Consider the following 13,388-nt stretch of genomic DNA (forward strand, 5'->3'; position numbering starts at 1 on the left):
CTGCAGTGACCCTTTTTGCACTAACTTTGACTCATCACATACGCATCTACTAGTGTTTACTATCTGTCACTTTATTCCTAAACTCAGCAGAAAAAGGAACGTCATGTGTTTATTTTTTAGAAAACTTAACATGTGTCAATATTTGTATGAACATAACAAGATTCAACAACTGAGACATAAACTGAACAAGTTCCACAGACATGTGACTAATAGAAATTGAATAATGTGTCCCTGAACAATGGGGGGGGATCAAAATCAAAAGTAACAGTCAGTATCTGGTGTGGCCACCAGCTGCATTAAGTACTGCAGTGCATGTCCTCCTCATGGACTGCACCAGATTTGCCAGTTCTTGCTGTGAGATGTTACCCCACTATGTTACCCCACTCTTCCACCAAGGCACCTGCAAGTTCCCGGACATTTCTGGGGGGAATGTCCCTAGCCCTCACCCTCCGATCCAACAGGTCCCAGACGTGCTCAATGGTATTGAAATCCGGGCTCTTCACTGGCCATGGCAGAACACTGAGGGGCGGCAGGGTAGCCTAGTGGTTAGAGCGTTGGACTAGTAATCGGAAGGTTGCAAGTTCAAACCCCTGACCTGACAAGGTACAAATCTATCGTTCTGCCCCTGAACAGGCAGTGTAACCCACTATTCCTAGGCCGTAATTGAAAATAAGAATTTTTCTTAACAGACTTGCCTGGTTAAAAAATTATTTTTTTTAAACTGACATTCCTGTCTTGCAGGAAACCACGCACAGAACGAGCAGTATGGCTGGTGGCATTGTCATGCTGGAGGGTCATGACAGGATGAGCCTGCAGGAAGGGTACCATATGAGGGAGGAGAATGTCTTCCCTGTAACACACCGTGTTGAGATTGCCTGCAATGACAAGTTCAGTTTGATGATGCTGTGACACACCACCCCAGACCATGACAGGCCCTCCCCCTCCAAATCGATCCCTCTCCAGAGTACAGGCCTCGCTGTAACACTCGTTCCTTCAACGATAAACGCGAATCCAACCATTACCCCTGGTGAGACAAAACCGCGACTCGCCAGAGAAGAGCACTTTTTGGAATTGTGCGTTCCTGGTGTAACTCGGGCAGTTGTTGTTGACATCCTGTACCTGTCCCGCAGGTGTGATGTTCGGATGTACCGATCCTGTGCAGGTGTTGTTACACGTGGTCTGCCACTGCGAGGACGATCAACTGTCCGTCCTGTCTCCCTGTAGCGCTGTCTTAGGCATCTCACAGTACGGACATTCCAATTTATTGCCCTGGCCACATCTGCAGTCCTCATGCCTCCTTGCAGCATCCCTAAGGCACATTCACGCAGATGAGCAGGGACCCTGGGCATCTTTCTTTTGGTGTTTTCCAGAGTCAGTAGAAAGGCCTCTTTAGTGTCCCAAGTTTTCAAAACTGTGACCTTAATTGCCTACCGTCTATAAGCTGTTAGTGTCTTAGCAACCGTTTCACAGGTGCATGTTCATTAATTATTTAAGGTTCATTGAACAAGCATGGGAAACAGTGTTTAAACCCTATACAATGAAGATCTGTGAAGTTATTTGGATTTTTAGGAAATATCTTTGAAAGACAGGGTCCTGAAAAAGGGACGTTTCTTTTTGTGCTGAGTTGAATTATATTCCTTGATGTCCTTCCAGATTCCCTCTGTCTACCCAAGTACGCCAGAGGACAAAAATCAGTTAAACACCTAACTGAGGAACTCAATTTAACCTTGCACAATACCCTAGATGCAGTTGCACCCCTAAAAACTAAAAACATTTCTCATAAGAAACTAGCTCCCTGGTACACAGAAAATACCCGAGCTCTGAAGCAAGCTTCCAGAAAATTGGAACGGAAATGGCGCCACACCAAACTGGAAGTCTTTCCGACTAGCTAGGAAAGACAGTACCGTGCAGTACCGAAGAGCCCTTACTGCTGCTCGATCATCCTATTTTTCTAACTTAATTGAGGAAAATAAGAACAATCCGAAATTCCTTTTTGATACTGTCGCAAAGCTAACTAAAAAGCAGCATTCCCCAAGAGAGGATGGCTTTCACTTTAGCAGTGATAAATTCATGAACTTCTTTGAGGAAAAAATTATGATTATTAGAAAGCAAATTACAGACTCCTCTTTAAATCTGCGTATTCCTTCAAAGCTCAGCTGTCCTGAGTCTGCACAACTCTGCCAGGACCTAGGTTCAAGAGAGACGCTCAAGTGTTTTAGTACTATATCTCTTGACACAATGATGAAAATAATCATGGCCTCTAAACCTTCAAGCTGCATACTTGACCCTATTCCAACTAAACTACTGAAAGAGCTGCTTCCTGTGTTTGGCCCTCCTATGTTGAACATAATAAACGGCTCTCTATCCACCGGATGTGTACCAAGCTCACTAAAAGTGGCAGTAATAAAGCCTCTCTTGAAAAAGCCAAAACTTGACCCAGAAAATATAAAAAACTATCGGCCTATATCGAATCTTCCATTCCTCTCAAAAAGTTTAGAAAAGGCTGTTGCGCAGCAACTCACTGCCTTCCTGAAGACAAACAATGTATACGAAATGCTTCAGTCTGGTTTTAGACCCCATCATAGCACTGAGACGGCACTTCTTTCACTGCTATGCGGATGACACACAGCTGTACATTTCAATGAAACATGGTGAAGCCCCAAAATTGCCCTTGCTCGAAGCATGTGTTTCAGACATAAGGAAGTGGATGGCTGCAAACTGTCTACTTTTAAACTCGGACAAAACAGAGATGCTTGTTCTAGGTCCCAAGAAACAAAGAGATCTTCTGTTGAATCTGACAATTACCCTGATCTCTCAGGGTAATTGGACCCTGATCTCTCTTTTGAAGAACATATCAAGACCATTTCAAGGACAGCTTTTTTCCATCTACGTAACATTGCAAATATCAGAAACTTTCTGTCCAAAAACGATGCAGAAAAATTAATCCATGCTTTTGTCACTTCTAGGTTAGACTACTGCAATGCTCTACTTTCCGGCTACCCGGATAAAGCACTAAATAAACTTCAGTTAGTGCTAAATACGGCTGCTAGAATCCTGACTAGAACCAAAAAATGTGATCATATTACTCCAGTGCTAGCCTCCCTATACTGGCTTCCTGTCAAAGCAAGGGCTGATTTCAAGGTTTTACTGCTAACCTACAAAGCCTTACATGCGCTTGCTCCTACCTATCTCTCTGATTTGGTCCTGCCGTACATACCAACACGTACGCTACGGTTACAAGACGCAGGCCTCCTAATTGTCCCTAGAATTTCTAAGCAAACAGCTGGAGGCAGGGCTTTCTCCTATAGAGCTCCATTTTTATGGAACGGTCTGCCTACCCATGTCAGAGACGCAAACTCAGTCTCTGGGTGGGGTTATATCCTTCCTGTTGGGCCCTGTCCGGGGGTGTCCTCGGGTGGGGCCACAGTGTCTCCTGACCCATCCTGTCTCAGCCTCCAGTATTTATGCTGCAGTAGTTTATGTGTCGGGGGGCTGGGGTCAGTTTGTTATATCTGGAGTACTTCTCCTGTCCAATTCGGTGTCCTGTGTGAATCTAAGTGTGCGTTCTCTAATTCTCTCCTTCTCTCAGTCTTTCTTTCTCTCGGAGGACCTGAGCCCTAGGACCATGCCCCAGGACTACCTGACATGATGACTCCTTGCTGTCCCCAGTCCACCTGGCCGTGCTGATGCTCCAGTTTCAACTGTTCTGCCTTATTATTATTCGACCATGCTGGTCATTTATGAACATTTGAACATCTTGGCCATGTTCTGTTATAATCTCCACCCGGCACAGCCAGAAGAGGACTGGCCACCCCACATAGCCTGGTTCCTCTCTAGGTTTCTTCCTAGGTTTTGGCCTTTCTAGGGAGTTTTTCCTAACCACCGTGCTTCTACACCTGCATTGCTTGCTGTTTGGGGTTTCAGGCTGGGTTTCTGTACAGCACTTTGAGATATCAGCTGATGTACGAAGGGCTATATAAATAAATTTGATTTGATCTGATTTTGATGATGTACAGTACATATCTACCTCAATTACCTACACATCGACTCTAAGTTACTGTTTCTCATTGTGTATCTATTATTACGTGTTTTACTTTTCTATTATTTCTCTATTTTCTCTCTCTGCATTGTTGGGAAGGGCCCGTAAGTAGGCATTTCACTGTTACACCTGTTGTTTACCAAGCATGTGACGAAAAACATTTGATTTGATAAGAAAATCTCAATTTTAAACCAGGTGATACAGAGAATCCTATCTCCACTGTTTGGCTGTCTATCTCTGAAACTTTTCATGAGGTAGGTTTCCATCCAATTGGCGAAAGATTTTCATACGAATATAAAAGAATCTGCATAAAAACAATATGCACATTTTCCATCAAATTGACTTGTTGCCGATAAAAGGCTGTGTGTGATGACGTAATGCACATCAAAATACTTTTTGTATTCAAATTCCCATGTACCGAATAAAAAAATACTACTTAAATGGGTTTCCATCTCATTTTCAACTATACTGATGGTTGTCTCACAAAAACTGTTGCGTTATACAGTGAGTGTGCCCACTCTGGTATTGTGGCCACCACAACAGCTCTATCTGTGCGCTTGGCTAGAGCGCACGTGTAGCCTACATGATGAGATTCTTTTTATGGAAAAAAGAGCGAGATTCTTTTTCTTTTTCTTTTTACTTGTCAAATGGCAGCCAAGCATCGATCATCATGCCACCATGCCTCTTGATATGTATTGTACTGTATGTACTGTTGAAAGGAGCATCAAGCTCATCTCTGTGCACTTTCACCACCCTGTGAAGTTCATCATAACTTATTTCATCTGTAGCCTAATAAACTGCATGCTTTCCTGACGAGTTGTAGTGGGAGGACCACACAACATGTCATCGCATGACTCCAAGTTTACTTAGAAATGATGGTTATTATATCAATATTTGTGCATAAAAGCGTTTCCACTGACATTTCTCACATGATACATTTTACAGACACAAAAAGATTCCACCTTGTCTAGCGTGACCTGGACAGAGTTCTAAGTGCAGAAACAGCAGAGTAAAGCTCACCTCCGGTTGTGTGGAAAAATGTCAAAGCATTGTGTACTACTAACTAACTATGGTGATGGTAGTGATAGACACTACTCACTTCAGTGAAACCATGGAACAGGCTGAGCGGGAGGAGGGGCTTCAGCGCCATGGATTGGTGGACTCCTCCCACAGGAGGCCCAAGGTCCAATGAAGGCAGGGTAGCGGTCTGAGAGACGTTACCTAGGAGACAGTCATCATGTCAATTCTAAACAGATTAATACAGTTTAAAAAGAGGGTGAGGGCGAGGAGCTAATCACACTCACTCACATACACATACACACATACTGGCCCACAGTATGTGGTTCAATAAGGTCATTAGTGCATCCTCTGTGATTAGCTCTGTTTGTGTGGGTGAGTTCCTGATTATGGAGAGTTTGTTTTGTTTTGGGATTTCCACTGAGCCTGATTACAGTTTGATAATCATAACAATCACAGCCCCACCCATGTACACCCTGCTGCACAAACATTTGGCCTGATTACCGTGTGTGTGTGTGTGTGTGTGTGTGTGTGTGTGTGTGTGTGTGTGTGTGTGTGTGTGTGTGTGTGTGTGTGTGTGTGTGTGTGTGTGTGTGTGTGTGTGTGTGTGTGTGTGTGTGTCTGAGCGAGAGAGAGAGAGAAAGAGAGTGAAGACTAAAGAGGACTAGTAAGTACAAGAGCTAATAAGAGAAAGATGAGTGTTAGAGCACAAGCTGATTGTGTGTTTTCTCTCTGTATGTCCCTACCTCGCTCCCTCATCTTCTCTTGATCTCTCTGTCTGTCCCTACCTCGCTCCCTCCGTGCTCTCATCTTCTCTTGATCTCTCTGTCTGTCCCTACCTCGCTCCCTCCGTGCTCTCATCTTCTCTTGATCTCTCTGTCTGTCGCTACCTCGCTCCCTTCGTGCTCTCATCTTCTCTTGATCTCTCTGTCTGTCCCTACCTCGCTCCCTCATCTTCTCTTGATCTCTCTGTCTGTCCCTACCTCGCTCCCTCATCTTCTCTTGATCTCTCTGTCTGTCCCTACCTCGCTCCCTCATCTTCTCTTGATCTCTCTGTCTGTCCCTACCTCGCTCCCTCATCTTCTCTTGATCTCTGTCTGTCCCTACCTCGCTCCCTCATCTTCTCTTGATCTCTCTGTCTGTCCCTACCTCACTCCCTCCCTCCTCTCTCGATGTCTCTGTCTGTCTGTCTGTCTGTCTGTCTGTCTGTCTGTCTGTCTGTCTGTCTGTCTGTCTGTCTGTCTGTCTGTCTGTCTGTCTGTCTGTCTGTCTGTCTGTCTGTCTGTCTGTCTGTCTGTCTCTAAATTAAATTCAAGGGGCTTTATTAACATGTGAAACATATATTACCATTGACAAAGCAAGTGAAGTAGATAATATACAAAAGTGAAATAAACAATAAAAATTTACTGTAAACATTACACTCATAGAAGTTCCTAAAGAATAATGACATTACACATGTAATATTATGTATGCAGTGTTGTAACGATGTGCAAATGGTTAAAGTACAAAAGGGAAAATAAATAAACATACATATGGGTTGTATTTACAATGGTGTTTGTTCTTCACTGGTTGCCTTTTTCTTGTGGCAACAGGTCACAAATATTGCTGCTGTGATGGCACACTTTGGTATTTTACCCAGTAGATATGGGAGTCTCCCTCTCTCTCTCAGTCTATTTCTCTGTCTTGCTCTGTCTGTCTCTATTTCTGTCTCTCTTTCTCCCTCTTTGTCTCTCTCTCTCTCTGACTCCCTCTCTCTGACTCCCTCTCCGACTCCCTCTCTCTGTCTCGCTCTGTCTGTCTCTCTTTCTGTCTCTCTTTCTCCCTCTTTGTCTCTCTCTCTCTGACTCTCTCTCTCTGACTCTCTCTCTCTCTGACTCACTCTCTCACTCCCTCTCTCTGACTCCCTCTCTCTGACTCCCTCTCTCTGTCTCGCTCTGTCTGTCTCTCTTTCTGTCTCTCTTTCTCCCTCTTTGTCTCTCTCTCTCTCTGACTCTCTCTCTCTCTCTGACTCTCTCTCTCTCTGACTCTCTCTCTCTCTGACTCCCTCTCTCTGACTCCCTCTCTCTGACTCCCTCTCCGACTCCCTCTCCGACTCCCTCTCCGACTCCCTCTCTGACTCACTCTCTCTGTCTCGCTCTGTTTGTCTCTCTATATCTGTCTCTCTCTTTATGTCTCTCACTCTGTCCCTCACTGTCTCTTTCTCCATCTCTTTCTCTCTTTCTGTCTCACACTCTGTGATTCTGCAGTCTTCTAATATAAAATGTATAGATAGTAATATCATTGCCTTTGGCTGAGAGACATGCAGAGAGAACAATGCTTCCTACTTTTTCCCCCTTCTAAATCCCATTGATCCCTCCCATCGGACTGGTCAAAACCAGTTCATTATGTATGGAACAGGGGTCGATTTGGGAAGCAGACTTAGAAGGTTTATGTTGTAGCACCAGGCATGACAGCATGGAGCAAAGTCACACTTTATCATCAAATAGAGTTGGAGGCAGAAGCCCTGAGTTGAGTAAACAAGAGTAATACCATATTTCTGTACTTACAGTGCATTCTGAAAATATTCAGACCCATTGTCTTTATGGGGTATTGTGTGTAGTTTGATGAGGAAAAACATGTTTTAATTCCATTTTAGAATAAGGCTGTAAGGTAATAAAAGGTGGAGAAGTCAAGGGGTCTGCATACTTTCCGAATGCACTGCATGTATGTCGTTTTTTTGTGGTGTGGTTTTCAAATACAGTGCCTTTAGAAAGTATTCAGACCACTTGAAGTTTGGGAGCCCCTGCTCTATGCTAGTGAAGTGAGTTCGGAAAACATCATTTATTCTATGAATTTTAGGGGGATTTTACACCGAAATGATTTGGTGAGGTTTTCCCGAAATCTGGTGTTAACGATCTATCCGCACTCGGGAACGCACTAAACAACGCGCCGTGGTACTCAAAAAGGGTGGTCTCGGTCCGATTCAGTTCGTACTGTGGTGCCGTTCGCTCACGGTGAGAACAGAACGCAGTCCGTAGCGAACACAAGAAAATAACCAGTCACGCATTATTATTGGTTGCTTGACTGCGCTCATTGGTTGTTTTTGACAGCATTTGATTAAATGCACACAGCATCATCATTTGAGATCTCAGAAATATGTGAGTAGTAGCAGCGCATTTATGAGTGCATCCGATTCGGATTGGTGGGAGAAGGGGGCTATGTATAGGCTGAATATAGCCTACACACGTAGCAGATTGAGATATTGCGCTGTTGTTGGATGACCAAAGTGAACTCTGATTCGAACTCCTCAAAACTATGTGTGAAATAGTTCACATAGAAACTTTGTGTCCAACTCATAATCAAATAGTCTTCCCCAAAATAACATGGTCGCTGTGGTAGAACGTTTATTTTGATTGGCGATTTTGTGCATTTATCAAAATCCCATCAAGTAGCCTGATTTCAAATTACATGTAAACAAGATCTTTTGGGAATCGTTCTTTTTTCACATCATAAACGTTTAAAAAAATTGACAATTATATTAATCTGAATATTCCGTATTACTGTGTGCATACTACTCACTGCCAGACGTTTTCCTATTTGTCAGTCGCTCTGATCGTTGTGTAACAGCTGCCGCATTACACTATAAAGGCTAAACATTCTGACACTACCAGAACTTTGTCGGAGCCTACATTCTCACGTAGTGGTACTTCATCGGCAGACCTAGACCCTGTCACACTGAACGGTCCAAGACGTTCGATAATCCTTTACGACCTAAGAATTTTCCCACGACGTGGAAATCAATCTTTTCTGGGGATACAATCTGGGCATAAAACGCATAAAATCGTACAGTCTGCAAAAGCATGTATGTATGTACGTACTAAAGGACGTAGACAGATCCACAGACCCCTCCCGATTTCATCGTTGGGGACAACAAAACAAAAAGGTTGACTCAACTTGCCAGGGTGGGCAACAGGCTATTTCTGTGACCCATACGTCTGCATCTTTACAGCAGACATTTACATGAAGCATCTAACTGTGCATTTACTGAGCCTTAAATTGTAATTAACCTAACCCGTTTGAGTAGGCAATATTTTATTTATTTAAGGCTACCTAAATGCATTCTGGTAATTTCCTACTATACTTGAAGTAAAAATAAGTATCTCCTTACCAAAATACATGCTGGTCTTATCAACAATCAATATTCCGTTTGCATGCAACTTCACCACCCCCTGGTCAAGTCTTCAATCGATTCTAGCTGAGCATGGTGGTATGATGGGTCCAGAATGAGTCTCCTCTCCTCCACAATAGGCTACCACTCACTGCTGAGGTAGGCTGAGGTAGGCTACTCTCCCTCCGCTGAACTCCCTCTCTCTCTCTAACCTTGTTTACACCTTGAGCTAACATGTGGTCCCAATCACTATCAGCTTAAGGTTCGTTTACACATGGAGGTAAAATGTCTCTCTTTTCAGTCCACTGTGCTCGCATTGTGACTAGATTTCCTGGTGCCTGCCTGTATACACATTATTTGACTTTCTATCAAAATAATATGAATGTATTTATTTTAAGACAATTATTGATGCCATACGCCAATGGTGCAACCTGTCAATGATTTGAGAGGTCGGTATAATAATGATTTAAATGATTTGACCATCCAGATCTGTTAAAACTTGAATGATATCCATGTACAATGGGTCCCTGAATAACTCTTGAGGCTGATCTTTTAGTCGTCTACACCTGCCTGAAAATGTGGGCAGAATCAGAATGTAAACAAGATCAGGAAAAATGATAAATGATGTTAGAACCAGGTGTAAACATGGCTTCTGTTTCCCTCCCCCTCCTTCTCTCTCTGTCTTGCTCTGAGATGTGTGAAGAATTTTACTTTATTGGAGTGTAGGCTCCATATGCAGGGTGTGTCTGTGTCATCTGTAGTATGCTATTTGAGGTTATTGGTCAAGTCCTCACTGAGCCAGGTGCTCTTGTTAACCTATTGACATGCACACGTGTGCATGCAAACATAGACATAGAGAGGGAGGGAGGGAGGGAGGGAGGGAGGGAGGGAGGGAGGGAGGGAGGGAGGGAGGGAGGGAGGGAGGGAGGGAGGGAGGGAGGGAGGGAGGGAGGGAGGGAGGGAGGGCAGAGAACTGATGTCATCTGATGCGGCATATGGGATACCATGGTCACCATCCAGCCCTAAAAATGGGGAAATCCCTGCTTCCTCACTGTGATTCATTCACTCCACTGTGAGTCTATGGAGGCTGACCAGGCTGTTGTCTTTGGATGAGCCTGTGTGTAAATCCTTTAACATCCTCACTCCATTCCTCCAGTGGCTGGTATTTTTAGATGCTCCCTGTGTTCACTGGTTCAGAAGGAAGCCACATACAGCATGCAGATACAGAGCATTTGGAAAGTATTCAGGCCCCTTGACTTTTTTCATACTTTGTTACGTTACAGCGTTATTGTAAAATTGCTTAAATAAAAATACAAATTCAAACAGAAATACCTTATTTACATAAGTATTCAGACCCTTTGCTATGAAAGACACACCTGTCTATATAAGGCCCCACAGTTGACAGTGCATATCAGAGCAAAAACCAAGCCAATGAGGTCGAAGGAATTGTCCATAGAGCTCCGAGACAGGATTGTGCCGAGGTACAGATCTGGGGAAGGGTAACAAAACATTTCTGCCATATTGAATGTCCCCAAGAACACAGTGGCCTCCATCATTCTTAAATGGAATAAGTTTGGAACCATCAAGACTCTTCCTAGAGCTGGCTGCTCAACCAAACTGAGCAATCGGGGGAGAAGTGCCTTGGTCGGGGAGGTGACCGAAAACCTGATGATCACTCTGACAGAGCTCCAGAGTTCCTCTGTGGAGATGGGAGAACCTTCCAGAAGGACAACCATCTCTGTAGTACTCCACCAATCAGGCCTTTATGGTAGAACGGCCAGATGGAAGCCACTCCTCAGTAAAATGCAGTAAAACCAAGATTGAACTCTTTGGCCTGAATAGCAAGTGTCACTTCTGGAGGAAACCTGGCATCATCCCTACGGTGAAGCATGGTGGTGGCAGCATCATGCTGTGGGGACGTTTTTCAGTGGCAGGGACTGGGAGACTAGTCAGGATCGAGGGAAAGATGAACGGAGCAAAGTACAGAGAGATCCTTGATAAAAACATGCTCTAGAGCGCTCAGGACCTCAGACTGGGGTGAAGGTTCACCTTCCAACAGGACAACGACCCTAAGTACACAGCCAAGACACCACAGGAGTGATTTCGGGACAAGTCTCTGAATGTCTTTCAGTGGCCCAGCCAGAGTCCAGACTGGAACCCGATTGAACATCTCTAGAGAGACCTGACAGATCTTGAGAGGATCTGCAGAGAAGAATGGGAGAAAGTCCCACATACAGGTATGCCAAGCTTGTAGCATCATACCCAAGAAGACTTGAGGCTGTAATCACTGTCAAATGTGCTTCAACAATGTACTGTGCAAAGGTTCTGAATAGTTATGTAAATATGATATTTCAGTTGTCTTCTTTTTATAAATTAGCAAAAATGTATAAAAATCTGTTTTTCTTTTTCATTATGACGTATTTTGTATAGATTGATGAGTGGAAAAGGCAATTTAATCAATTTTAGAACGAGGCTGTAACGTCACAAAATGTAGAAAAAGTCAAGTTGTCTGAATACTTTCTGAATGCACCGTATGTCCCACACACATAACATCACACTAGGTGCTATCATCATCACCATCACCATCACATGTGCACATGCATAGACTCTCTCTCCCTCTCACACACACACACACACACACACACACACACACACACACACACACACACACACACACACACACACACACACACACACACACACACACACACACACACACACACACACACACACACACACACACACACACACAGTCTTGTAGAACTAAACTTGTGGGGACACAATTCATCCAATTCAAAATCCTATTTTCCCTAACCCCTAAACCTAAACCTACCTCCTAACCATAAAACGATCCCTAGCTCCTAACCCTAATTCAAACCCTAAAACTAATTCTAACCTTAACCCTAAAGCCCCTAGAAATAACATTTCACCTTGTGGGGACAAAACAAAATGTCCTCTCGTGGTAGTAAACCACAAGTATAGTTAAAGATGTCCACACACACACGCACACGCACGTTGGCTCAAGCATGGCTCTTAAATACACTCTTCTCATCAGAAAGTGTTCATACCCCTTGACTCATTCCACAGTTTGTTGTGGTATACAGCCTGAATTAATTCAAAATGGATTAAATACATTTGATTTTCTCTCACCCATCTACACATAATACCCGATAATGACAAAGTGAAAACATGTTTTTAGAAATGTTTGCAAATTTATTGAAAATAAAATACAGGAATATCTCATTTACATAAGTATTCACACCCTTGAGTCAATATTTTGGAGAGGCACCACTCACGAAACTGCTGTGAATCTTTCTGGGTAAGTTTCTAACAGGCTGACTACACCGCTCGCGTGTGCAAGTGTGAGCGCGAGCGTTGCAAAATAAATTTAGACATACATGTTATTCAATTATTGAACCCACACTGCTCGCGCATGCCAACGAGCGTCTGCGTTGCCAAGGGCTAAAATAGGAGTCAGTTCTATTTCTGACGCAGATTGCGCAGCAAGTCCTGCCTCTCCCATCTCCTCATTGATTTGTAGAAGCAGGTACCCACATGCCATCTCCTCATTGGTTATACCCACGTGGGTGACTGAAAGATGAAAGAGGTCGGTAGTGGTAATGCACCTAATTTATGAAAGTTGCCAATCGCAATATAAAGAAAACGTTTGACCTCTGTCATTGCCAACAAAGGGTATATAACAAAGTATTGAGATAAACTTTTGTTATTGACCAAATACTTATTTTCCACCATAATTTGCAAATAAATTCATAAAAAATCCTACATTTTGTCTGTCATGGTTGAAGTGTACCTATGATGAAAATTACAGGCCTCTCTCATCTTTTTAAGTGGGAGAACTTGCACAATTGGTGGCTGACTAAATACTTTTTTGCCCCACTGTATGCACGATGGCGCATGCACGCATCCGGTTTGGGTTCGGTGTAAGAGCTTCCACACCTGGATTGTGCAACTTTTGCCCATTCTTTTTACAATTCTTCAAGTTCTGTCAAATTCCTTGTTGATCATTGCTAGACAACCATTTTCAGGTCTTGCCATAGGTTTTCAAGTAGATTTAGGTTAAAGCTGTAACTCGGCCACTCAGGAACATTCACTGTCTTCTTGGTAAGCAACTCTAGTGTAGTCTCTGGTGGAAAGCAGACTGAACCAGGTTTTCCACTAGAAGTT

The 13,388-nt window shown here is 43.5% G+C and overlaps 1 protein-coding gene across 3 annotated transcripts in view; it reads right to left on the reverse strand.

Annotated features, from left to right (window-relative positions):
• Positions 1-13,388, reverse strand: part of LOC135549622 (zinc finger protein 385D-like) — a 67,953-nt gene that overhangs the window by 33,955 nt on the left and 20,610 nt on the right. Inside the window, exons 1-2 of one of the 3 annotated variants that reach the window (XM_064979752.1) lie at positions 9,204-9,340; positions 5,139-5,260 (exon numbers count right to left, since the gene is read on the reverse strand). In XM_064979752.1, coding sequence (XP_064835824.1) covers positions 5,139-5,260; positions 9,204-9,213 — 132 coding nt within the window. In that variant the 5' untranslated portion in view covers positions 9,214-9,340. Of the gene's footprint in view, positions 1-5,138; positions 5,261-9,203; positions 9,341-13,388 lie in introns of those variants that run through there. The other 2 variants (XM_064979753.1, XM_064979751.1) reach the window with 2 other exon arrangements.

This window comes from Oncorhynchus masou, chromosome 12 (assembly GCF_036934945.1).
Source record: "Oncorhynchus masou masou isolate Uvic2021 chromosome 12, UVic_Omas_1.1, whole genome shotgun sequence".
Taxonomy (NCBI): Eukaryota; Metazoa; Chordata; class Actinopteri; order Salmoniformes; family Salmonidae; genus Oncorhynchus; species Oncorhynchus masou.